General features: G+C 42.3%; 1 protein-coding gene across 1 annotated transcript; it reads left to right on the top strand.

Annotated features, from left to right (window-relative positions):
- Positions 1-109: 109 nt before the first annotated feature.
- Positions 110-634, top strand: LOC121789016. Its single transcript, XM_042187570.1, has one exon. It carries the CDS (start codon positions 110-112, stop codon positions 632-634), a length of 525 nt encoding a protein of 174 aa, XP_042043504.1.
- The last annotated feature ends 24,705 nt before the right edge of the window (positions 635-25,339 follow it).

The following is a 25,339-nucleotide window of genomic DNA, read 5'->3' as shown; positions in this document are numbered from 1 at the left end:
GGAAGTAATTAACCGGTCCGTAGGTGCTCTCCTTTGTGCTCTTGTTTTTTAGAATAGAACTTCTTGGGAGGAGTGCTTACCTATTTCCGAGTTTGCATATAATAGGAGCATGCATTCTGCTACTTCTCTATCCCCTTTTGAAGTTGTATATGGTTTTAATCCTCTTACCCCGTTGGACTTGTCTACGGTAGACTTGCCTTTGCCATATTTGTTGGATGTAGATGGTGTGGGGAAAGATCAATTTGTGAAGGATTTGCACGTTCAAGTACAAGAGCGGATCCGTCGGAATGGTGAGCAAGTAGCCCGACAAGTGAATAAGGGGCGCAAGAATGTTGTCTTTCAACCCGGGGATTGGGAGTGGGTACACTTTAGGAAGATGCGTTTTCCCGACAAAACCAAGGGGAAACTTGCGCCGAGAGGAGATGGTCCATTTCTTGTGTTGGAACGCGTCAATGATAATGTCTATGTGATCTACTTGCCCGGTGAGTACAACGTGAGTTGCACTTTCAATGTGGCTGACTTTAGCCCGTTTGATTTTGTAGGGAGTCCGGATTTGAGGACAAATCCTTTCCAAGAAGGGGAGGATGATACGACCCCATGTGGAGGCCCCACAACGAGGTCCATGGCGAGGTGACTACTGGAGGGGCTCTCTACTTTTGTTCAAAAGGACATACTGGAGGAGTCAATGAAGAACGGGGAGCCTGCGATGAGGAACTTGTTGAAATTTGAAGGAGGAAGCATTCCACCCGACCGGGCGGGATTTGTCGCACCAAACCACCCGGCCGGGAACAACTCTCTGGAAGAGCCGCAGCCAAACTTTCCCACCCGACTGGGTACCTATGTTGCCACCCGACCGGGTGCGTCGTCGAAGGCATGAAAGGGTCAGAGCGTTCCACCCGACCGGGTGACTTTTGGGTCACTTATTCCACCTGGTCGGGTGACTCACGAAAGGTAGAGCGAGTCCAGGAGCTTTCACCCGGCCGGGTGATTTAACACCCTGTTATCCACCAGGCCGGATAGAGTGACGCCGAATAGATTGTGTGGGACATTTTCTTAGAATTTGGGCCTAAACTATAAATTTGTGCTGAAATCAAATACTTGTGAGATTGTTCCTCTTGAAGAGGGTTCCTATCTAATTCCTAGATTTAGGTTGCGTGGTTCATCAATTCCTAGTGAAGTATGGATCAAGTAGAGGTATGCTTTGAGAATTGTGGTTGTCTTGAAGATCTAGCCATGAATGCATGTTAGTTATGTTGTAAGTGCCTTAGCTTACTTCATCAATGACTTTGTATTCCAATTTCCACACTATCCAATGTTAATTCTTCTTGTTTCATATTAGATTCATGTTATCTTGTTGGACCCATGATTTGCCTTTGTTTATTTTGATTAATTTAAAACCAATTTCACCAAAAATATTAGATCAAACATCTTCCATTGGGTTTTTTATTAGGTTAATGGATCATAAACTACATGAATCCATATCACCTGACTGGAATGGTGGGGGCAGTGGGAACTTCGAGTGGAAGCTGGTTGGCACGGGCTTCCTCCCTTTTAATCTCTTCTTCCATATGTGTGAGGAAGTCGCTCACCTTTTCGGTGGGGCTGAACATCCCCATAATGTCTTTTATGACCTTCAGGTATGACTCGCCTGTGGACGTCTCCGACGGTTGAGTCTTACCGACAGTTGGCAACACCATTGATTGGGGGGTTGGGGGCGTCATGGTTTCACGGCGAGAAGTTGAAGGGACCTACCGTACTCGTTGGCCGGCTGAGGGATTTTGGGACTGGCTGGAAGTAGATGAGTTGTCCATCGTCGGCGGTGGAGAATGGTTTCGTCTGAAACTGAGGGAAAGAAAATTAGGAATTTTGGGAGTTTTGAGAGTGCTAAGGGTTTGCTAATATTGTGAAAAAGTGGGAGAGAGAGATGTTAATTAGAGATGGAGGAGGAAGATGGAACGGTTGTTGTGACGTCAGCGACCTTTCACCTCTCTGCGCCAACTCCCCACTTTTAACCTCTTCCGGTTAGAAACAAACTTGTGCAGTAATTTTCTCTCTCACTCATTCTATCAAATCCAAACTTAAAATCAAAAGAAAGAAAACAAATGAAAAGATTCTGTGGAGTTCTGGCCGAGGTTTTTTCAAGATTCCGATAAATACTACGTTGAAATTTAACCCCCCCCCCAGATACATCAAAATTTTTAAAGATATTTTTGCCATTTTTTTTGAAATTAACTTGTTTAGAAAATTTCTTAAAAAGAGAACAACAAATTATATATATAAAAAAAAAACTTTGTTTTAGGTTGCGGACAATTCTCTGGATCCACTTGATCAAGCGAATCTCAAGAATTGTTCAACGACTATTTATCTACTTGATCAAGTTGAATATGCGTAATGAGATTTCTCCCGCTGCGCATACTACAGATTTATTTACCATTACTCTTTTCAGATGGATCATTAAGAAAAAGCTATAGATCAGGATAGTTCCCTGAAACTTTACAATTCCCAGGAGGTAGTGGATCGATTCACTTGCAGGTTGATCCTTGCTTGTCTGAGCTTGACTGGTATCGATTCCTGCCAAAACTGGAGGAGGAGTACTTTTTGCTTCACTTATCGCCATCGCACCCTTGTGCTCATATGTTGGCAGCTTCCATCCCTCCTCGCAGTTATCCATCATTCGGTTCCCTTTACCGTTAACTGGATCAAGTGACTCTGAATTTCCTTTCACCTTGATTAGTTCAGAGGTCGGCAAACTGTTATGGCAACGATTCCACCAATTTGTTTCGAGAGTGCATCACCATCATGATTGCCCTTTTTTTCCCTGAACCTTCCTCTTTTCCTTGGGGTGTAATCCATGGTCAGAAGGATTTCTCCTCTTAGGCAGCTTAGGACACGACCTCAGTTGCTTACAATAGATTAGTTTCGTAGCTCATCTTCTAGCCTTTTCATATTCTGGGCTTGGCCCTTCTTCGTAGCACTCATCTAGTTTTTGTATCACTGGGGGTGGTTTTTCTACCGGTACATTCTTTCCATCTATTCCAGACACAAGCTTCTCCGCCTTCTCATCGAGTACATGCACTGTTCTTGCTTGGAATTTCCCGTGATGTTTCATCATTAACAGGCGTAGGGGTCGACTCTTCTTTCACTTGGAACTCCTCCCCTGGTGGTTTTGCTTCAGTAGTTCTCACCTCTTCATGTTTTTCCGGTGGCATCTCCGACTCGTGTTCAGTGCTCGATGGCACCCCCTTCTCGGATTCGAATACTCCTTCATCTAACCTCTGCTCATCCGCCAGGGATCTTGTTGCGTCCTCTTGTATCCCCTTCATCATATCAGCTAGTAAGGAAAATTGCTTGATCATCTCGTCCATGCTGATCATTTTCTCATCATAAGCATTCTGCATTTCCAGTGTCAATTCATCATTTGATTTAAAGCAACACCTAGTGTTCTTCTGAGATACGATCAACCCCTCGATCCTCTCCTCTATAGAATTTGTATGGAAATTCCTATCCAAGGGCAGCTCAAAGTTTTGTTGAGGATGCGAGTGGTATTGATTTTGAATGGGAGATGATCTTCATCATCGGAGGGCCATGGTTGGTGGAGTTGATTTTGGGAAGAAGGATGATGGCTGGGGCAATTGGATTGATACGTCGGTTGACTGGATTCATAGTCTTGAAAGTCGAGATAAGGTTGGTAATCTTGATATTCCATCTACCATGCGGGTATCTGGGTGGTGTTTGGATATGGCTCTAGTTGGTAGGGGAAAGGTGTGTATCCTTCTGTCCAGCTCCCTTGAGGTGGGGCTATGTTGTTCTCCCTTCCTCCACGGTGTGGGTATTCATGTTGGTACATACCTGCTTGCCCTCTAGGATTCCAACTCCTGTTCGAATTCCAAGTCTCACCCGCATTTTGGTGATGACTCACTTGATTAATCTGGGTGTAAGTCTTGGTCGAAGGAGTTTGTGGATGACCTGTCTCGATTACTGACTGGATTACTTTCTCAAGTTTGTCAACCCGATTCCTCAATGGATCGTCATCTTCTTCCGCAGGAACCTTCGTCTCCACTCCTTGGGTTGGGGCCATAGGTGTATCATCGTACGCTCTCTTTGAGCAGATAAATCTTCCCATGACAATCTTGGCTTTACTCATTCGCAGGCTGGAAAAACTTCCCCCGCTTGACAAGTTCACCAGGTCCTTATTTCTTGCATCCATTCCCTCATAGAACCTCAAGTAGATCTCTACTTCCAACATGTTGTGGTTTGGACAGGCGTCTAAAAGACCTCTGTATCTGTACCAAGATCTACTCAAACTCTTATCATGCCCCTGGGCAACTTCCTTGATTTCCCTCCGGAGTGCATTTGCCTATGCTGCTGGGAAGAATTGATCCAAAAACTCTACCCAGTCGGCCTTTTCTGCACCCTGCAGCTTTTGCCGAACTCATGCAGGAACTCAATTGGACTCTCAGTACTAGCTCCCAAAAACACAGCTAAGATGGCTAGTAGATCTGGTTCTACACATACTGCTTCCTGCCCTGAGGTGGTGGAGATGGCAGGTGTTGGTTTGTTCTCCAAGTGGGCATAGAGTAAACCTATCTCTAGATCATCCCCCTGCTCGTAACCCATGGTAGTTTCTTCCTCATTCGGGGTGGCCCTTGATTCAGCCGGACTCACGAAGGTGATGTCCTGACTTCCTTCACTGTTGGTATCTGAGTCAGTTGGCTGAACAAGAGATGGTTTGGATTGGACAGTGTCTGGTTCCACTTCTTCACCTGTTTTCCTCCTGAATTCGGTGCTCTCCAACTGGGGAAAACAGAAAATATCGAAAAGTTTATTTACAGGATTTACACTGATTTTCTTAACCAAAACCTGAGATGCTCCGCCCATCCAAGTACTATTCTTCCTCTATTGCCGCCTTGGTCCACACCAGCGGGTTAGCTTCCTCTGGACCAATTGGCAATCTTTCATCATAGATACAATTGGTTGTTCGCACTTTTGGTGACCTGAACCGTCTCTGCTCCAACTAAAAACCAAAAAGGAAGAAAAGAAAACTTATCAACAATATTTACACCAAAGTGTCTTGCAAAAAATGTTTAAAGAACGCCATCCTCCACGGCAACGGTGATACGCTCGAATTTTGCACGGTTTTAAGGTCATCTTTTGGTCCGTTTTCAATGTCAAAGTTGCATTACATGTCTATTATTTGTATCTTTTATCTATTTTGGTATTTTGACATGTATTGTGAGAAATGTGTATATTTGAACCTAAAAGGGGAGTCAAAACGCGAAGTTAGAAATCTGGAGTTGTTCTGCATGTCCAGCGGTCCATAGAAACATTGTCGGTGACCGCTGGCGCCCAACGACCACTAAGTCAGTAGCGGTCCGCTCCGGGAAAGTAGTGCATGAAGTCAAGACACGCCCAGCGACCGCTGGAGGATGCGTGGCAAGCGCTACCGGGAGTCCAGAGAAGGGGCGTTTTCCCCTATAAATACCCCCAAAGCTTCATTAAAAGAAAGATCTTTTCTTTGCCAAATATTTCCAGAGCTTAAAAGTTAGAGTGCTTCATTGTGCAAGGAGTTGAAGGAGGAATCATGATCATCAAGGCTACAAGGATTCAACCTTTGGGTTTTATTGCTTTAGTTCTTATGTTTTCATTGTCTTCTTTTCAATATATGTTTTTAGCTTATTCTATCATGTGTAACTAAAGTCATAGGATTCTAGGGATGTGTTAGTAACTTTTATTGGTTTATACAATTCCTATTTCTATTTAACATTCGTTTGTTCTTACTTTGTTTCTTCCTTAAGTTAATGGATAATGCTTCACGCTTGAGCGAGACATTCAGTGATGATTTAATATAGCTTGCTACATAATCGTGAGAGGAGGTTGGCGAGTTAGATCCACCTAATAGACACTACAATTAGCTTCCTTTAAAACGACACCGTTAATAAAGAGTGGGGACTTTTTAAGGGTCCTAGGAGCTTCTAGGAATTACGTATTTAGGATTGACAACCCTAATGTTTGTAATCAACGTTTGCATCGCATGAGAATAAACTAGGTGACTCGTTCTATCAAATTAAGAACTGTGCTAGGGTGCTGTAGTTAGAATTTGTATAACCATAATTGTGAAAGCACATCCCTGGAATTCCCTTATCTCTATACTTTTATCTCTGTGATTTATTTGCAATTAGTTGTTTCTTTGCTTTCAAAAGTTCTTTGTTTTCAAAAATTCCCAGAACTTTCGGTTTTCCAAATAGTAATTAAGTTTTAGTAGAAGATAGATAATTTGTGTTTGTTTTCCACGTGATCGATATCCGGTACTAACCTTTAGCTATACTATTCCTACTCTGTATACTTGCGGGTATTTATAGTGCTAATAAAAAGTGCATCAAACGGTACCATTTGAAACGCTCCTCTTTCTTGTTTCTTTTCTTGTTCTTGTCGTTAATCAATCGCGCCAACTGAAGTGTGGGCTGATTGTTACAGATTGATCAAGGCGGAGTTCCCAATTGATCCAGTTGAACGATGCCTTATGTCACTTGCACGTGCCCCATGAACAGACTCGGTGGAGAACCTAGCTGATCAACTTAATTCAACCTACTCTTGTTCTGTGAATATGCGAATGCAGGAACTCAATGGTTTTCAAAAACCTTAACCCACAATACTATTACGTAGTAAAGGGAAGTAAGGGTCGAATCCCACAGAGAAGATGTGTTCTACATTTGTTGAGGACAAGTTGGGGATGGCTGCTGCCACGCTTTAAAAGTGGGTTAAGTTGAGATTACTAAGGGTCTAAATAAACTGAGAGACTAACTGAACTAGACTGATCAACTAAGCTAACTTGACTGAGGAACTCGTACGAGGGTTTCCTGAAATAGCCAAACAGAATAAAAGTGAGCTAGTGTCAGAGCTCTGCAAAACGTACGATAAAGCGAAACTTTACTAACAAAGTCATCTTCCTCATACAATCAATTCAAAAATAGAGTAAATCAGATCTGCAGAAACTTCCATCATAACGAACTATGCATAATGAACAAACTTGCAAAATTGAACTCACGACTCCAGATCCATGCTATGAAAGAGGACAACAGGCACGTGAACAAACTGATTGACTCATAATCATGCAGAAATCAAAATTCAACCATTAGATCTACAACTTCAGGAATTAAATCAAGCATAATCACACCACCGTCAATCAACAGAAATACACTCAGGTCTACTTCACCATACTACAACGACCAGATCTAAACATCCTAAAACATTCCATCCAAGATCTCTTCGCAACCAAACAAAATTTGTAAACCAAAAGCTCTGATTCAGCAAATCTAACAATAACAAATTCACTTAACTAAGAACTGCTCGCAGATCGAAAAACCAAATGTTACACACACAGATCATGCATGGTAAATAGAACACATTCAAGATCAGCAAAAACCATAGCATCAAATTTACTGCATCAAAAGCATCAGAGTCGATAAAAGAGTGAAAAACTTAAACCAGGAGTAGCAAGCATGAAACATAAAATAGAAATTGTATCATCGCCCTTTCTCAGGACGGAATTACAAAACTGAAATACTAAGAGCGAAAGTACCAACACCCAACCACTGCTAAAACTAAAACTAAACTAAAAACTTTGTGTGTGACGGAAATCAGGAGTGTGCAGTGTTGGGAGCCCCCATTTCATCCCTAGGAGAGAGCTGAGTATCTGTTGAGTGTTGCCTCCTTCCTCCTTCCTATTTGCATTTATAGGGAGGCGTGAGGCCTTGATCCTTAGCGCAAGCTTTCTTTTCAAAAATTCTCTCTTGCCCTTTTCCTTCGGAGATCTTTCATGTGTTACGCTCCATTTCCTAATCGGGTGCTCCCGCCGCGGCCACATATTTTAACTTTATCCGTTCATGCAGCAAAATGGTTCCTTCGCCTTGATCCGTTCGTCCGCCCAACTGATCCGTTCATTCTCTGAATACGGTGGATTTTACACACACCTGGCTCACATTTGCACATTAGATTACAAAATTCGGTGTAGTTTCATCACATAACACATGCATGAAATGAGCCTTATCAGCTGCACGTTTGGCACGTCGTCACAAGCTCAATTTGATATTGGGTGGATCTGGGAGAGGATTTTTCCATTGGCGCCCCCTCCGATAGCTTTCATCGTCGCCCCTCCTCATCCGTTAACTTCTGATAAATTTTATTTCGTTCCTTCCGTTTTAAGATCTCAGATCCGCTACTAGTTTCAGGTATATTCACATATAAATAGAATACATAGAAAACTTGTAAATTTGTTATTCCTTAACTTATTTTGTGTGTTTACGGTGATTAAACAGGAGCTAGTAAGTTTGTTGTTCCTTATACTATACAACGACCAAACAATAGTGAGCAACAGCTGAGATGATATTTATAGAAGTTCACAAAGAACTAAAAATAGAAAGAGAGAGATGGATGAAAGATACAACAAACTCATATACTATTGCAACATTGATTATTACAGTTGTGTTTGCTGCAGCATCACGGTTCCCGGCGACAACCAATCAGAGTCTGATTATTCTATTGTCAAGCCCGCCTTTTCTAAGGATACAAAGAATGATTTATCGCGACTAGGGAGGGATTAAAGAGGCGGGGAAGAAGGGGGGAAAACAACTGTATAATTGGACTTGGCTCGAAATAATGGAAATAACTTGAATAAAATCAGAGTATCATCTCAACAAGAACACAAACTCAATCAATAATAGGTGATCTCAGTAGAAGAACTGTTTTTGCGGAAGCGTTCAAGAGTGAATGATATCCTGTATGGAGACACGATGCATCCAATCACTATTTATCGAAGAAGATACGTCTCCTCTGCTCAACACCGCCCCAATCGTCATCACTACTCAACCTGCACATTTTTAAAACATATGTTGGGCTGAGTATTTGATATACTCAGTAAGCACACGCCAAAGATTTTTCCATAAAACTGGTTTTGTCAAGCCATCACTGAGTGAGCTCGGGGTTTTTATTAAAAATGCCCGAGAACACTAAAATCTTTTCTCTGTAAAAACTATGATCGCGGTCTATTTTTTCCTGGAACAATTACCATATCTGAATCTTTTCCTGGTATCAGGAATGTGGCCACATCCACGGTCACAATGACCGGCCAACTCGAAAGATGGCGCACTGTCCCTGGTGTACAATAGCTTAAGTATGGGCTCACCCCACACTTAAACCCGAATTCGATTACTTTAAACTGATCTAGTAGAGTCAACCCCTTTTCTAGACAAACAGATAGGTAATGCTCAAAATAAAACATGGCAAGACAAAACATGCTGCGAATTTAAATAACTCTTATTTAAAAGAAAGCCTACCTTGTTCACTAAAAATTCCTTAATTTGAGATTTCGTACTCCAACCTTAACTTGTTGAGATTGCCCTTTTTTTTCGTGGACGCCCGAGGCATTGCGGGCGACGCCGGTCGGCCATTCGCGTCTCCAAAATTCTACTCCTTCATCCATTTTTCTTAAATTAATTCCAGCCAAAGAATTACTTAAAAAGGCAGCCCAACTATCTCATTCTTTTGGCCCAAGCCTCCAATTAAATTAAAGAGCTCAAAACTTCCATGGATAAATTCACCTCCAACCTTATTCCTCCATGCACCGATCTCTCTCTCACAACGTCTTGAATGGTGTATTAGGCATAGATTAGGGATAGAGAACGAACAAGAGAGATTGTAGAATTGATACTTTGATGATTTTCATTACTGCATAGACTACCCTATAAATAGGGTTGATACATGTATAATTATGGTATGATATCAATCAAATATCAATCTTGCTATTCTATTCTTGGTGTAATATTGTGGAGCATAATTGGTGTTATTCTTTGATATCTTTTACTTTCTTAACACTCCCCCTCAAGTTGAGTGGTGGGATCTCCAAAGCTCAACTTGCCAAGTATGGTCACGAGGCTTCTTGAATTGACGGCTTTGGTGAGGATGTCGGCTAACTGTTCTTCGGACCGGACAAATGGTAGTTCCACAATTCCACTTTCCAATTTTTCTTTGATGAAGTGTCTGTCGACTTCCACGTGCTTGGTTCTATCATGCTGTACTGGATTCTCGAAAATGCAGATTGTTGTCTTGTTGTCGCAGTATAGTTGACTCTTGTCTTGTGTGAGTCCAATCTCGTCCATCAACCTCCTAAGCCATAAGATCTCCATCAACCCACTTCTTATTCCTCGGAACTCAGCTTCTGCGCTTGATAATGCCACCACTTTTTGTTTCTTGCTCCTCCATGTTACCAGATTTCCTTCTACAAATGTGAAGTACCCTGCGGTTGACTTCCGATCAATTGGATTACTTGCCCAATCGGCATCAGTAAACCCATAAATTCCTCGGTGTTCATTCTTTCTGAACATTATTCCATGTCCAACTGTTCCTTTGAGGTACCGCATGATCCTCAACGCAGCTTCATAGTGGTCTTTTTGTGGTCGGTGCATGAATTGACTTACTACTCCTACTGCATATGCAATGCCTGGTCTAGTGTGAGAGAGATAAATGAGTTTCCCTACCAGTCGCTGGTACTTTCCTTCGTCTGCTAATTCAGCCTCATCAGAGATCTGTAGCCCGTGGTTCACTAAGATTGGTGTATCGGCTGGTTTGCAATCAATCAAGCCTGTCTCCGCTAGAATGTCGAGGGTGTATTTCTTCTGTCGTAAGAAGATTCCGCCTTCAGACCGCAGTACTTCTATTCCCAAGAAGTATTTAAGGTTTCCCAAGTCTTTCATTTCGAATTCTTGGAATAAGCTCCCCTTTAGCCTCTCTATCTCTTCTGTATCGTCTCCCGTGATAATCATATCATCTACATAGATAATCAGGCATGTGATTTTGTCATCTCGCCTTTTCACGAACAAGGTATAATCGGAGTTGCTCTGCCGAAATCCGTACTTGTTCATGGCTTCTTTGAATCTTCCAAACCAAACCCTCAGAGATTGTTTGAGCCCATAGAGTGTTTTCTTTAGGCGGCATCCTTCCCCTTTTGCAAATCCTTCCGAGAATCCCGGGGGTGCTTCCATGTACACTTCTCTTTTCAGCTCCCCATGTAGAAATGCGTTTGTTACATCAAATTGGTGAAGTGGCCAGTTCCTGTTGGTAGCAACTGAGAGTAGCACTCGAATGGTATTCATTTTTGCTACAGGTGAGAACGTCTCATCGTAGTCAACTCCGTAAGTCTGCGTGTAGCCCTTGGCGACTAATCGTGCCTTGTACCTCTCTATAGAACCATCTGGCCTTCGTTTGATAGTGAACACCCACTTGCATCCAACTGCTTTTTTCTGTCTGGGATTTTGCATTTCTCTCATGTATCGTTTCTTTCTAAGGCTTCCATCTCTTTCATCATTGCCTCTCGCCAGTGTTTGTATCTCCAAGCCTCTTCCACAGTACACGGGATCTCCTCTTCTTCATATAGGGTAGCCTCGAATGCGTGCGACATCTCTGAGAGGTGTCCCCTCGCCAGGTTCACGACGGAGTATTTGGCTTTCTTGCCAATGAATTCGGGGCTATATCGTTTTGGCGGAACTCCTCTATTGGCTCTTGGTGGAAGTTTGTATCCTCCAAGTTCTTCACTAATCTGTTCTTCCAGCAAATCACAAATTTCTGGATCATTCTGCGAGTCTGCTTCGGGCTCACTATCTGTCTCTGGGTTAGTTTCACCAAGTATAGCCAAATTATCAATACTAGGCGAAGTTTCAGAGACACTTACAGGAGATACCAGTAGGGGATCGTCTTGGATAGTGTCACTGTTTGGTATGGGCTGTATTTCTTCTCCATCTTCTGCTGGGATTTGTTGGAGAAGGTCTGTTGGGATTTCATAGGTTGGTGTCTGGCTTAGTGGATCACTATGGCTCTCCCCCTGTCCGCTAAGCTGGCTAAAGAAATAGTCGGTTTCAAAGAAGTCGCAATTCATGGTGGTGAATAAGCGATTAGTTTTAGGGTCGAAGCACCTATATCCCTTTTGTGAGTTCCCATAACCCACGAAGACGCATTTTATAGCACATGGAGAGAGCTTTCGCTCATGTTTGGGAATGTGAACAAAAACTGAGCATCCGAATACTCGAGGCTGTAAGGTTAGAGGTAACGGTATGTGGGCTAGGGTCGAGAGGACCTCTAGTGGTTGAAGGTCCAGAGTCCTGGAGGGTAAGCGGTTTGTTAGATAGACAGATGCGGCGACAGCTTCGGGCCAGAAGTGTCTGGGGGTTTTAGACTCAATGAGCATGGCTCGAGTCATTTCTAAGAGAGTACGGTTCTTTCTTTCTGATACACCATTTTGTTATGGTGTATATGGGCATGTGGTTTGGTGAACAAGACCATTTTTATGGCAAAAGGTTTTCATCTGTGAATTGACAAATTCCCCCCATTGTCGGAACGAATGACTTTTATGTTTTTCTGAAATTGGGTTTTGACTAGTGCCTGGAAGTGACTAAAATGTTCAAAAACCTCATTCTTTTGTTTCATAAAATAGACCCAGGTCATACGAGTGCAATCATCTATAAAGAGGAAAAAGTATTTGAATCCTTGTCCCCCCACAGTCGGAGAGGGACCCCACACATCAGAATAGACTAGTGAAAATAGGGAATCAACACGAGTATTGTTTGATTTATATGAATGTCTACGGCTCTTGGCCAACGAACAGGTTTCACAATACATATCTTGACTGAATTTGGGAAAGAGGATTTTTAAATAACCCGTAGAAGGATATCCCAAGCGTTGATGCCAGAGCCAGGCCTCTCTATCAGTAGTCTCGTGGGTTAGTAGAGCAGTTCCTCGTTGTGTAATTTCATCCACGTAATACAGCCCGTCCCATTCAGTGCCACGTCCAATAATTTCCCCAGTCCTGATATCCTGTAACAGACAGAAGTTCGGTTGCATCAGTAAAGTATAATTTAATTCCTTTGTTACATGACTGATTGACAACAGTTTATGTGACATGGAAGGAACATATAAGCAGTTAGATAACGTCAGAGCTGTTCCTGCTCCTTCAACAGGTGTAAACTCGCCACTGGCTGTTTGGATATGACTTTTCGGTGCCCTATGCATATTAGATATATCAGAGATGTCATAGGTAATAGTGTCAGTGGCTCCGCAGTCAAAAATCCACTTATCATTTTTCTTTTCAGAGGACACGTTTAAGACATAAGATTCGGGTAAACTATCAAGTATTTGGAACTGATTTGTACAAAGTATAGGGGCTGTTTCGGAATTTTCAGCAAATGTCAGGGGTTTATTTGGGAATTTCTGAAGTGGGGTGGCTATTTTGCAATTTCTGGGAACTTTAGGGTTTCCTTGCAAATTTTGGGGTCTAATCTGCAATATACCTGGTTCTGGGGGGTCAGGGTAAGATTTAAGGAATGGGTAAGGGTTTGAGAATAAATTCTCAAACCCTAATTTACCATGTAATTGTTCCGCCTCCATTTCTTTCTTGGCAGTTCCCGAATTCACGAACCCTCCTCCTCTGGCGATGGTTGCTACGCCGGTTGTCATCTCCTCCATTTCTGGGTTGCCGCCTCAGTTGTAAGCGGCTCCCGAGTTGCTCCCGATGGTGGTGCCCGGTTCACCTTTGCCTATCGTCGTCGCTGCTCGGCCGGTTCCTCTAAATGGGGCTGGTGGCGGTGGTTTGATTTTCTTTTCTTGCCACCATTCGGGGTAGCCGTGGATTTCAAAGCATGTTTCCCGGCTGTGTTTCTTCTTCCCACAATGTGAACATACGAGCCTTGATTTGTCTTCTTCAGGCCGTTTGTTCCATCCACCGCCACTACCGCCGCCGCTCCGTTGAGGATGGCTTCGATGCTGCCATTGATGAGTTACTGCCAGGCCTGCCCCGACTCCTTGTGTACTGGAGTCCTCTGTCTGGAGAATGCTTGACCGGACGTCTTCTCGTCAGATGATAGCATAGGCTGCCTCGGCTGAGGGAATTGGTTCTGTCCTGAGAATCTCCTTCTTGGTGTTCTCGTATTTGCTGTTTAGGGCTACTAGTAATTGAAATAGCCTCTGTTCTTGTTTTTCTGTGTTGTATATGTCGATGTCCTCTGCATACTTCATTGGATTCGGATGTCCCTGATCTATGGAGATCCATATGTCGTTTAATCTGGTCCAGATCTCCTCTAGTGATTCCTCCTTCTGTTTTAATGTGATTGCCTTTACATACAGGTCGTATACTTGAATTTTGTCACTCCCGCTGGCATAGGTGACCTCGATGCTCACCCATATGTCTCTGGCCGTCGGGTATTGAGTCAATCGACTCACCAGCCTTGGTTCCACATTCTGGGTTAACCATGTGAACAAACAATGGTCGGCTTGTTGCCATTTTCCGAACGCTAGGTCGGTTTTGGCCGGGGGGATGGGACTCCAGTGATGTGAGACATCATCCCCCTTCCGCCAATCGCCGCTTTCATGAGGATAGACCATTGGGGGTAATTTTCGCCATTTAGCTTCTCTGCAATAACCAATGGTGAGGAATCAATTCTGTAGGTTTCTGGTGGTGATTCTGGAGGCTTGGTGGTAATTATTTGGTTTTGATTTTGCGCGATACTTGTACGCATGAACTCGGCAAACATTCGAGCGAATTGCTCTGTTTCCATTGGTTTTGGTGGGTCGTCGTTGTCTGACATGTTTTTGTTTCTGCAGGATCAGTCGGGTTTTGGCTAAAGGGTTGAGATTGGTCCGAGACAATGATGAGACTACTCTGAGTCTCACCCCTGCTCTGATATCATCTTGAATGGTGTATTAGGCATAGATTAGGGATAGAGAACGAACAAGAGAGATTGTAGAATTGATACTTTGATGATTTTCATTACGGCATAGACTACCCTTTAAATAGGGTTGATACATGTATAATTATGGTATGATTTCAATCAAATATCAATCTTGCTATTCTATTCTTGGTGTAATATTGTAGAGCATAATTGGTGTTATTCTTTTATATCTTTTCCTTTCTTAACACAACGTTCCTCCACACTATCAAAATCAACTCATCCTAATTCCCTCCACCATTCTTTTCCCTCTTCTGATCGGCTCAGACACCGCCTGTTTCGAGGAATTCATAACTGCAAGTTCCGGCTGCTCAGCTTTGTTTCGCTCTGAGCCCGCCATGCTCGCCTGAAAATTCTGTCATGATTCTGCCACCAGCGCAGTCCTTGTCGACGTCCGGCAGCCGTCTCACTCCCCGTGACCATTCCTCGCTGCTGCTCCTCGCTGATTACGCGTCGCCGTTGCTGCTCGGAGGGGGAGGGTCTCGCCGCCGTTGTTGGGAGAGCATCGCAGCGTCGTGATCTCAGCGAGGTCTGCTCACCCTCGATCAGAACGCAGCGCCGCTGCTGTCAGCACCGTCCTAAAGGAGTCCGTACAGCCTCCTTAAAAGCTGAGTTCTTTGGGTTTGTTGGATTGAGCTTCTAGTTCTCTATTCCCCTATCTTCTCTCTTCAACTCTATTGATATTTGTTGTGGAATTCGGAAGTGACTTTTGAAGTAGAAATGAAATAGACCAAGTAGATATACTTTTGAACGATTATTGAAAATCAATGTGGAAATAAATTGTGATTAATGGTGGATTAAAATCTGAATTGATTTGACTTAATTGTCTTATATCAATTCCGGATGGTTGAGGTGAAAACGTCTGTAACGGATGGAGGAAGTGGTCGATTGTGGGAGGTAAGAATAATGTAATTGATTTGGCATTCAAGGTCAAATTGATTGCTCACTTTATTTGTCATAAAGTGGGATTTAATCATTGAAATAAATTTTTCGGAAGAGAGAGGTTACGCTATGTAATGCAGTAGAGTGGAGCAGATTTCTGAAAAGTGGCGAGGACTAACGAAATCAAGCATTTTAACTTTTGGGCTCGAAGAGGACTTTATTCCTTGACCTCAAAGGATGAAATTGGCCAATTGGACTCAAATAAGTGTAATTAAATTATTTGGACTTTATATTTACTTGGTAGGTCCAAAATAACTATAATCCAATTATATTTCCTAGCAAGGCCTCAGAAATAAACACTTGAGATATTCCTCTTTGTTATTCCATGTAGAAAACGAAATTTGAACTCCTCTTGATATGTAGTATCATCCAATATTCGTAAACCGAGTGTAGGGAATAAAGAAAAATTTAGCTCACAAATTCCACCTTCTTTCGAGAACGACTAAACCGAGTGTAGGGAATAAAGAAAAATTTAGCTCACAAATTCCACCTTCTTTCGAGAACGACTAAAAGAGTTAGAAAAAGTCGGGGTGTTACATCTATGTTCTACAAATCAAGTGTATTTACAATATTTTCAGTTTCCGATGCAGTTTCACTTTTCACATCCACCACTTCGCTCTTGATGTTCTTGTCCATTCTCACTTCTGTTGGAAAAAAACGTGAGGAAATAGATGATGCACTTTTTATTAGCACTAAAAATACCTGCAAGTATACAGGTTAGATCTAGTATAACTAAAGGTTAGTACCGGATATCGATCATGGGGAAAACAATCACCAACCGGCTACCTTCTACTAAAACTCAATTACTATTTGGAAAACCGAAAGTTTTGAGAGTTTTTGAAAACAAAGAACAATTGAAAGCAATAAACAACTGATTGCAAATCAATCACGGAGATAAAATATAAGAGATAAGGGAATTTCATAGATGTGCGTTCACAGTTATGGTTATACAAATTCCAACTACAACACCCTAGCACAGTTCTTACTTTGATAGAACGAGTCACCTAGTTTATGCTCATGCGATGCAAACGTTGATTACTAACACTAGGGTTGTTAATTCTAGATCCGTAACTCCTAAAAGCTCTAAAGACCCTTGAGAAGTCCTCACTCTCAATCAACAGTGCCGTTTTAAAGGAAGCAAATTGTAGTGTCTATTAAGTGGATCTAACTCGCCAACCTCCTCTCACGATTATGTAGCAAGTTAGATTAAATCATCACCGAATGTGTCACTCAAACGTGAAGCGTTATCCAATTACTTAAGGAAGAAACAAAGTAAGAACAAAACGGATATTAAATAGAAAACCGAATTATATAACCAAAGTCGTTACTAACACATCCCTATAATCCTATGAGTTTAGTTACACGTGATAGAATAAGCTAAAAATATAGATTGTATGGAAGTCATAGAGAAAATAAGAACTAAAGAAAATAAAACCCAAAGGTTGAATCCTTGTAGCCTTGATCTTCTTTGATTCCTTCTTCAATCCCTTGCACTATGAAGTACTCTCACTTTTAAGCTCTGGAAATATTTTGCAAAGAGAAGATCTCTTTTTTATGAAGCTTGTGGGGGTATTTATAGGAAAATTCCATCCCTCATCAAATAAGGAAAAGGATTGCAAAGTATGGTAAGTCTTGGAGAGAAAGTAGGGCAATTTCTATTCGCCGCTTTTTCCTAGCGGGCCACTGCACCTTGGTCAGCGGTCGCTGTGGGTTGATCCGTAGTCTTTGACTCTTGGACAGCGGGCCATTGTACTTGTTTCACTGGTCGCTGGCAATCATCCAGTAGCTTCTGGATCACTTGGAGCCGTTGCTGCACACACCCCAGCGGTCGTTGGGCGTGTTCTTCCTTTCATGCACAACTTTCCCGGAGCGGGCCGCTACAGACTTAGCGGTCTGTGGGCGCCAGGGGTCGCTGGTTGTGTTGCGGCGGACCGCTAGACGTCTTGAACAACTTCAAATTTCAAACTTGGCTTTTTGACTCTCTTTTTGGGCTCAAATATGCACATTTCTCACAAAACACGTCAAAATACGAAAATAGACAAAACATACAAAATATAGACATAAATTGTGATTTTGACATTAAAAATGGACCAAATAAAGGCCTTAAAATCGTGCAAAATTCGAGCGTATCAATACAAAAGGCTTTAGCCTTTCATTTTCTAAGTCTTTTGTCTTTTCAACTTAAGGTAACCTCCAAATGGTTTTTAAGGATCCTTAATGCCAAGACTTTTGAAGTGGTCTCCCCAATCCTATAAATATGTGGAGTTTGATAGATGAGAAACACACCAACAAATCATTCGCTATTCTCTCTAGCTCTCAAGCATTCTAGTTCGCATTTAGGAGCATTGCATTGCTTGGTTCTCGCCTCCTATTCAAATTCATTGATATTGTACTCTTGCCAAAATAATGTGGATCAAACCTGGAATGAAACAACGAGCATTCACAATGTTCACGTGCTACGAAATATTTAATTATATTAGATTTATTCTCTTGAGAATAGTGATTATCGCTTGTTATTTGACAAGCAAGACCAATTTAGATTTGGTAGTAGTAATTGGGATGTATGTGCTGTTGAATATAACAGTGCACATATGGTTCAATATAATTGTGTACATATTGATATTGATAGAGAAAATATTGTGCAAATTATTTGAACGTGTTGTTAAAACAATAAAGATCACGAGTTAGTCATAATGGTGTGCGACGAGAACCAATGTAACAATCCAAATTAATGGTTTGTTGATACGGGTGCCACATGTTATGTGTGCTCTGAGGAAAGTATTTTTCTATTGGAGGTAGAAAAATATGCATGGGAAACCAAGCCACTTATGAGGTGGTTGGTGTGGGTAATGTGATCCTTAAATTAAGATCTCAAAAAGTTATTACCCTTAAATGATGTGCTGATATCTGAAGTAACTTGGTGTTAGGCTCACTTCTAGTTGTTTTTACTAGAATTTGAGTGTGGAAAAGTTGATAGGTGAAGACCTTCTAGTGAACAAGTTGAGCCAATTTACGAGCAATCCAAGCAAGGAACATTGGAAAGCTCTGTGCAGAGTTTTGAGTTACTTGAAGTATACTATTGACTTTGGATTGCACTACACAAGATGTCCCCAAGTACTTGAAGGGCACTATGACGCAAATTAGATCTCTGATTCAAAAGACTCATTTTCGACAAATGGGCATGTGTTCACTGTGAGGATGGTGCTGTTTTGTGAGAGTCAACAAAACAGACACGTATTGCTCGTTCCTCCATGGAATCCGAGTTTATCGCATTGGATAAAGCTGGGGAAGAAGCCGAGTGGCTTAGAAATTTCCTAGAATGTATTCCATGTTGGAAGAAGCCAGTGCCCACAGTAGTGATACACTGTGATAGCAAAGCAGCTATTAGTAGAGTACGCAGTGGCTTTTACAATGGGAAGTCTCGACACATTTGGCGACGACATAATACCGTAAGGCAGTTGATCACACGTGGTGTTATCGCAGTTGACTACGTAAAGTCAGTGGATAACTTAGTGGATCCGTTAACAAAAAGTTTAAACAGTGATCAAATGTATAAATTACTAAAAGGAATGGGACTGAAAACCACATCTTAAAAGATGAGTATAATGGTAACCCAACCATACGATTGGGGATCCCATGGGATTGGTTCAATGGAAAAACGAAGCTATACAAATCTAACTGTAATACTTAAAAGATGTCAATCTTTGCTCATTCTTTAGGAAGCATTGAATATTGTAACCTGCACGTGATAAGATGTTAAGTCTTTTGACTTTTAATTAATCTTGAAATCTCATGAAAGAATCACTTATATAAGTGAGAATTTGGGTCGCTTCGTGTGTGTGAGTCACTTATGAATTCCAAAGAGGTATTTCATGGCCGAAATAAATACAAACGTGAGAATTGATGCAGTTGAGACAATATTATGTTTATGTGACTAGGCATACACCAAGGACGAATAGTTGAAGGCATTGCATCCACTAGTCCGCTGGTATATCTGATAGTGACTATGGAAGGTTCAAAATCACAAGTTACCTCTCCAACTGCAGTATTGTTTCTCGAGAACTTAGCAAAGAGTCTGCATACATGCATACGTCTCTTCTGGTGGTTTAAGCTTGCAGTGCTCTGACCAATGTGAGGGATTGTTGAAAAAAAAAGTAAAGAAATATAAAAGGTTTTTTGGCTTTTCATCTTAAGGAAACCTGCAAATGGTTTATGAGGATCCTTAATGCTAGGACTTTTGAAGTAGTCTCTCCAATTCTATAAATAGGTGGAGTTTGAGAGATGAGAAACGCGCCAACAAATCATTCTCTCTTCTCTCTAGCTCTCAAGCATTCTAGTTAGCATTTAGGAGCATTGCATTGCTCGGTTCTCGCCATCAATTCAACTTCGTCGGTGCCTACGAGTTTGAGATGCTTCAACTTCGTAGGAGGAATTCGTTTCATCTTTGGGGACGTTGTGCCAAAATTCGTTTCATCTTTGGGGACGTTGTGCCAATCCGTGAGCACTAGTCGGGGCATATCTCGTCTTGCGGAGAGATAGATACATCGACTCAACTTGAAGAAGACAATAGTTTGCATTCTTGTTACTTTTATTGTATTTACTTTGTTATATTTATCGTCTAATTTTGATTCTTTTGTAATAACAAGAGTTTGGCCTTGTAAAGGCTATAATATTTCCAACAACGTCGCAATATGTAGAACAAGACTTTTTGTATGTGTTACCTAAGCGGCTATGCATCGGTGTCTATTCACCCTTTTTTTTCTCCATCTTGTTCATGATGATTTCCTTTGATTTGACGTTGTATCTAGTATTTGGAAGGAAAAATGCGTGGGTTCTGTTGCCGGTGGGTGCACTTACTTGTCTGCCCATTTATTCATTCGCGCTATTGCAGTACCCACTTCTTAGGGATGAGATTTCTTCCACTTATGGTTGCGGCATTTTCGGCTAGCAGAGTAATTGTCCATTTCTCTAGTATCACTTCTAGATATCATAATTACTTCTCTTGTTTGTTTTTTCATGACCAGGCTACAATACTTAATTGAATATCATGTTATTTTCTATGTCGATATTTATGCTATCCATGCATTTTATATTATTGTGATTAATAAGTACAGATGCACTCATGTATGCAATAAGCTAGTGGCGGATTGGGGGGGACCGCGCCTCCCCGGCGATCCGCTGCCATGGATTTGGACATGATTTTTCTATTGTCGTTCCTTCCTATAGCTTCTGACGTCGCCCGTCGCCCCTTGTTAGCTTCTAATAAATTTTTTTCCCCCTCCGTTTTAGGATCCTGGATCCGCCAATGTACACTAACTTGAGAGTTTAAAAAATAATATAGATAAGATTTTGTTAGTTTGTAGTTGATGATCAACTTAATTTGTGCTCATTGTTTCGATATTTAAATGTTAACTAGGAGCCTACTATATTTCCACATATAAATGTGGGTATTAACATTGACAACGGACCATATTCCACTACTCTAGCCAAGTTCAAATTTGGTCTCCAATCTATAATAAAAATGTTCATAACTTTCATTTTTACTCACTATTACCTCCTAAAATAATAGTAATAACCAAAGTTACCCTATACCTCACATAGTCCCAAATTAACCTATAGAGATAGATAGGAGGCGCCATGAATGCTCGAAAAAGAAAAACAAAAGTCTAAGAGCATCCACAATAAGGGACGCGTCGGCGGACGAGCGACCGGAAAGCCGCTCATCCGTCGCTCTCGTCCACTATTGCGACCCGGGAGAGCTGGGCGGACGACCCCTCGTCCGTCGGGTTTGCCGCCCGTCGGTCAGCTCGTCCGCCTCTTGTCCGCTATTGCCGGCAGCCGACGTACGAGCGCACGGACGAGACCATTTTTTTGTTTATTTTTAAACTCTATATATACGGCTCATTTCTGTTCGTTTTCATTCGCACCACTTGTATTAACGAGTTTCTCTTCTTTCACTCTACAGGACTCGACATCCCGAAATGGCTAGTGGTAGTGGTGGTGCGGATGGCAGTGGTAGTGGTGCGGGTGGTGGTGGCTGGGATAGTGAAGCAACGCGGAAAATCCGCGTACAGATACGGGCCTATACGTCCACTGAGACAAATCGCCTGATGAGGGAGGCCTTGCAGCAGCAGCAGCAGCAGCCGGCGGTACCTCGCCCCATTCAACATCGAGCTGTAGTACACCGTGACCACGTCGCTGCACACCAATGGTTGTTTGACGACTATTTCACTAAGCGGCCACGATTTGGGGACAACTTCTTCCGACGGCATTTTAGGATGCACCGGGATCTATTTATGCGTATCGTGAACGCTTTAGAGCGTCCGTACAAGTAGTTCCGATTCAGGGAGGATGCGAGTGGCAGACCCGGTCACTCGCCTATACAGAAGTGCACTGCTGCAATTAGGCAGTTGGCTTACGGAGGCGCGGCCGACATGTTCGACGAGTACCACCACATCGGCGAGACGACTGCCCGCGACTGTCTCAAGTATTTTTTTCAGGGCGTCATTCAAATATTCGGGGAGAGGTACCTGCGGAAGCCTACCCCCCAAGACTGCCAGGAACTGATGGATATGCACGGGGCGGTGCACGGGTTTCTAAGGATGTTGGGCAGTATAGATTGTATTCATTGGGAGTGGAAGAACTGCCCCACCATCAGGAAGAGTCACTACATGACCGGCTTTAAAGGCAAGAATCCCATGATGATCCTCGAAACGGTATCTGACTACATGCTTTGGATTTGACATGCATATTTTGGGGTAGCCGGAGGGAACAAAACGTCAACGTCCTCTAGTCGTCGCCTCATTTCAATGAGAAGTGTTAGGGCGTTGGTCCGGCCATCAGTTTTATTGCAAACGGCAACCAACATCATATGGGCTACTGTTTGGCGGATGAGATATACCCTAGGTGTCCCATCTTTGTGAAGACAATCAGATGTCCGCTCGAAGATAAGAAGGTCTACTTTGCGAGCCGACATGAGTCAGCGCGCAGGGATGTGGAGCGGGCATTTTGTGTGCTCCAGGCTCGATGGGCGGCGGTGAAGGGTCCAACCCGTTTATGGTATGACGCCTGCATTGCTGATATCATGTACGCATGTATTATCATGCACAACATGATCGTCGAACAAGAAGGTCCAGAACTGACTAATTGGACCAATGAAGATGCCGTCGGGCTGAGCCACGGAGTGGCTACCGCCAATGTACGAATGGGGATACCTCATGATGATGCCGGGCGGCTCCAAACCCATGCCGACATGCACCAACAAGAAGCTCATATTCGACTCCAGCATGATATAATTGAAGAGTTGTGGGCGCGGAAGAATGCACATTGATATTTATAATGTAATTTCTTGAAATTGTTTTTTTTAACTGAACTTTTTATTGTTTTTAATTTAATGAAATTATGATTGCATTTTCTCCGTATTCATGTCGAAATTTTTATTCCGTATTTAAATTCCGTATATAAAATGTGAATTTGTTTGTTGGGAAGTTCTAGTGCTTGTCCTAATGCTAGTCCACTATTGTGCAGTGGGAAGTTCTAGTGACGTGGCAGAAGGTGTTTTTGGGAAGTCCTAGTGCTAGTCCGTGGGGAAGTCATTCCTATTGTGGATGCTCTAAGAAAATGGAGTATTGATTTAAAAAGGTTTACTATAAAAATAATGTATTTTTTCTCTCTTTTGATTATTTTCTCTCTAAAATTCTTGCGCCTCACTCTCTCTAAGAGCGTCCACTATGGTATAGCCGCGCCTATAGCCCCCGCCGGGGCGATCTCGGGGCGGTTATAGTAGAGGTGACGTCTGCCGCCGGGGCGGACGAGGAGTGTGGGTGCTGTAGGCGGCGGACGGGCATGCGGCGACTCCAGGGCGGACGCGGCGGATAGGCCGGGCTCCTATAGTGGAGCGGTGCCCGGCTGTCACGACCGCACTTTCTAAGGATAGAAAGCCCGGTTGATCGCGACTAGGGGAGGATGAAAGGAGCGGGGAAGAAAGGGGAAAACTGTGGCACAACTGAACTTGAACTGAAATAACTCGAATAATATATATATCAGAGTGCATGATACAATGAGTGCAAACTCGACTTTTACATTGCAGCGGAAGAGTCAAGAGTAGATGACATCGTGTATGGAGACACGACGCATCCAAGTACTATTCAATCGAAGGATCTTCCTCGTCTATGCTCAACACCGCCTGCCGTCATCACTGCTCAACCTGCACATTTTTAAAACATATGCAGGGCTGAGTACTTGGTATACTCAGTGGACACGTGCCGAAATATATTTTCATAAAAAATGATTATGTCAAGCCACTCTTTGAGTGAACTCGGGGTTTTAGGAAAAGTCCGAGAACACTAAAACATTTTCCTTTTTTTCCAAAAGCGATCTGTCGATCTATTTTCCTGGAACATATGCCATATCTGACTAACTCCTAGGGAACAGAAGCCCACTAACCTGCTAGTGAACAGAATTCACGAAACTCTTGGTGAAACGGAATGTATGGGCTTCAACCGCTTACAAACCCGAATTCACTAACTCCTGGTGAAACGGAATGTATGGGCTCACCCCACTTACAAACCCGAATTCACTAACTCCTGGTGAAACGGAATGTATGGGCTCAACCCACTTACAAACCCGAATTCACAAAACTCCTGGTGAAACGGAATGTATGGGCTCAACCCACTTACAAACCCGAATTCACAAAAACTGAAATTCTTGGTCTAGTAGGGACATCGTCCTTGCTAGTCAGTCTGATAGGCATACGTTCAAAACAAAACATGGCTTGACATAATCTTGCAACCTTATTTTTCTATAAAACCATTTTTAACATAACTCATTTCTATCGGTCAAAGCCGAACTCAAAAATCAATGAAGGCTTCATTTTCTTCGTAAACATTCTTTCAACAAAACTCAATTCTATCGGTCAAAACCGAACTCAAAACTTCCGAAACTTCCATTTCCTCATAAAACACTCTTGAAGCATAAACTCATTTTTCTATCGGTCAAAGCCGAACTCAAATCTTTCAAAACTTCTATTTCCTCGTAAACATACTCTTAACAAAACTCATTTCTATCGGTCAGATCCGAACACAAATATCAACGAAGGCTGACAACTCACAAGCACTCATAATGCAACACATAACATCATATAACAACACCAAGCAAAAAGCACTTATCATAATACTTCACATTAAATAGCAAGCTCGCACTTAACATCATATCTTAAATAGAAAGCACATAAAAACACTTCTCGTAAAAACTGTAACTTTAACAAAAAGCCCACCTCGTTCGCTTAAAACTCCTTAACTTGAATTTTTCCTGACTCCGATCTTAGCTCACGGAGATAACCTTTTGAAAGCAAACAACGTACTAATAAGACTCAAGAAGTTCTTATACTTTAATTAGAATTAGAATGCTTGCCCTAATTAATCATGGCCCAAGAACTTAATTAAAATTCCGGCTCAAACCAAATTAATTTCAGCCCAAGCTCCTCCGTAAAATAATTCCGTCTGACCCAACTGCTCTTCTCCATCCTTGGGAATTAATTAATCAAGCTCCAACTCGATTCTTAAATTAATTCCAATCCAACAATATTTAATTCCAAGTCCAATAAAATAAATCATGTAGTCCAACCTTAA

The sequence above is a fragment of the Salvia splendens genome, unplaced genomic scaffold (assembly GCF_004379255.2).
Source record: "Salvia splendens isolate huo1 unplaced genomic scaffold, SspV2 ctg1194, whole genome shotgun sequence".
Taxonomy (NCBI): domain Eukaryota; kingdom Viridiplantae; phylum Streptophyta; class Magnoliopsida; order Lamiales; family Lamiaceae; genus Salvia; species Salvia splendens.
The sequence above is the reverse complement of the archived record's forward strand: the minus strand, read 5'-3'. Positions and strand labels throughout refer to the sequence as shown.

Coding starts and splice junctions, on each gene's coding strand:
- LOC121789016 (XM_042187570.1), top strand. CDS start 110: ATGCATTCTGCTACTTCTCTATCCCCTTTTGAAGTTGTATATGGTTTT.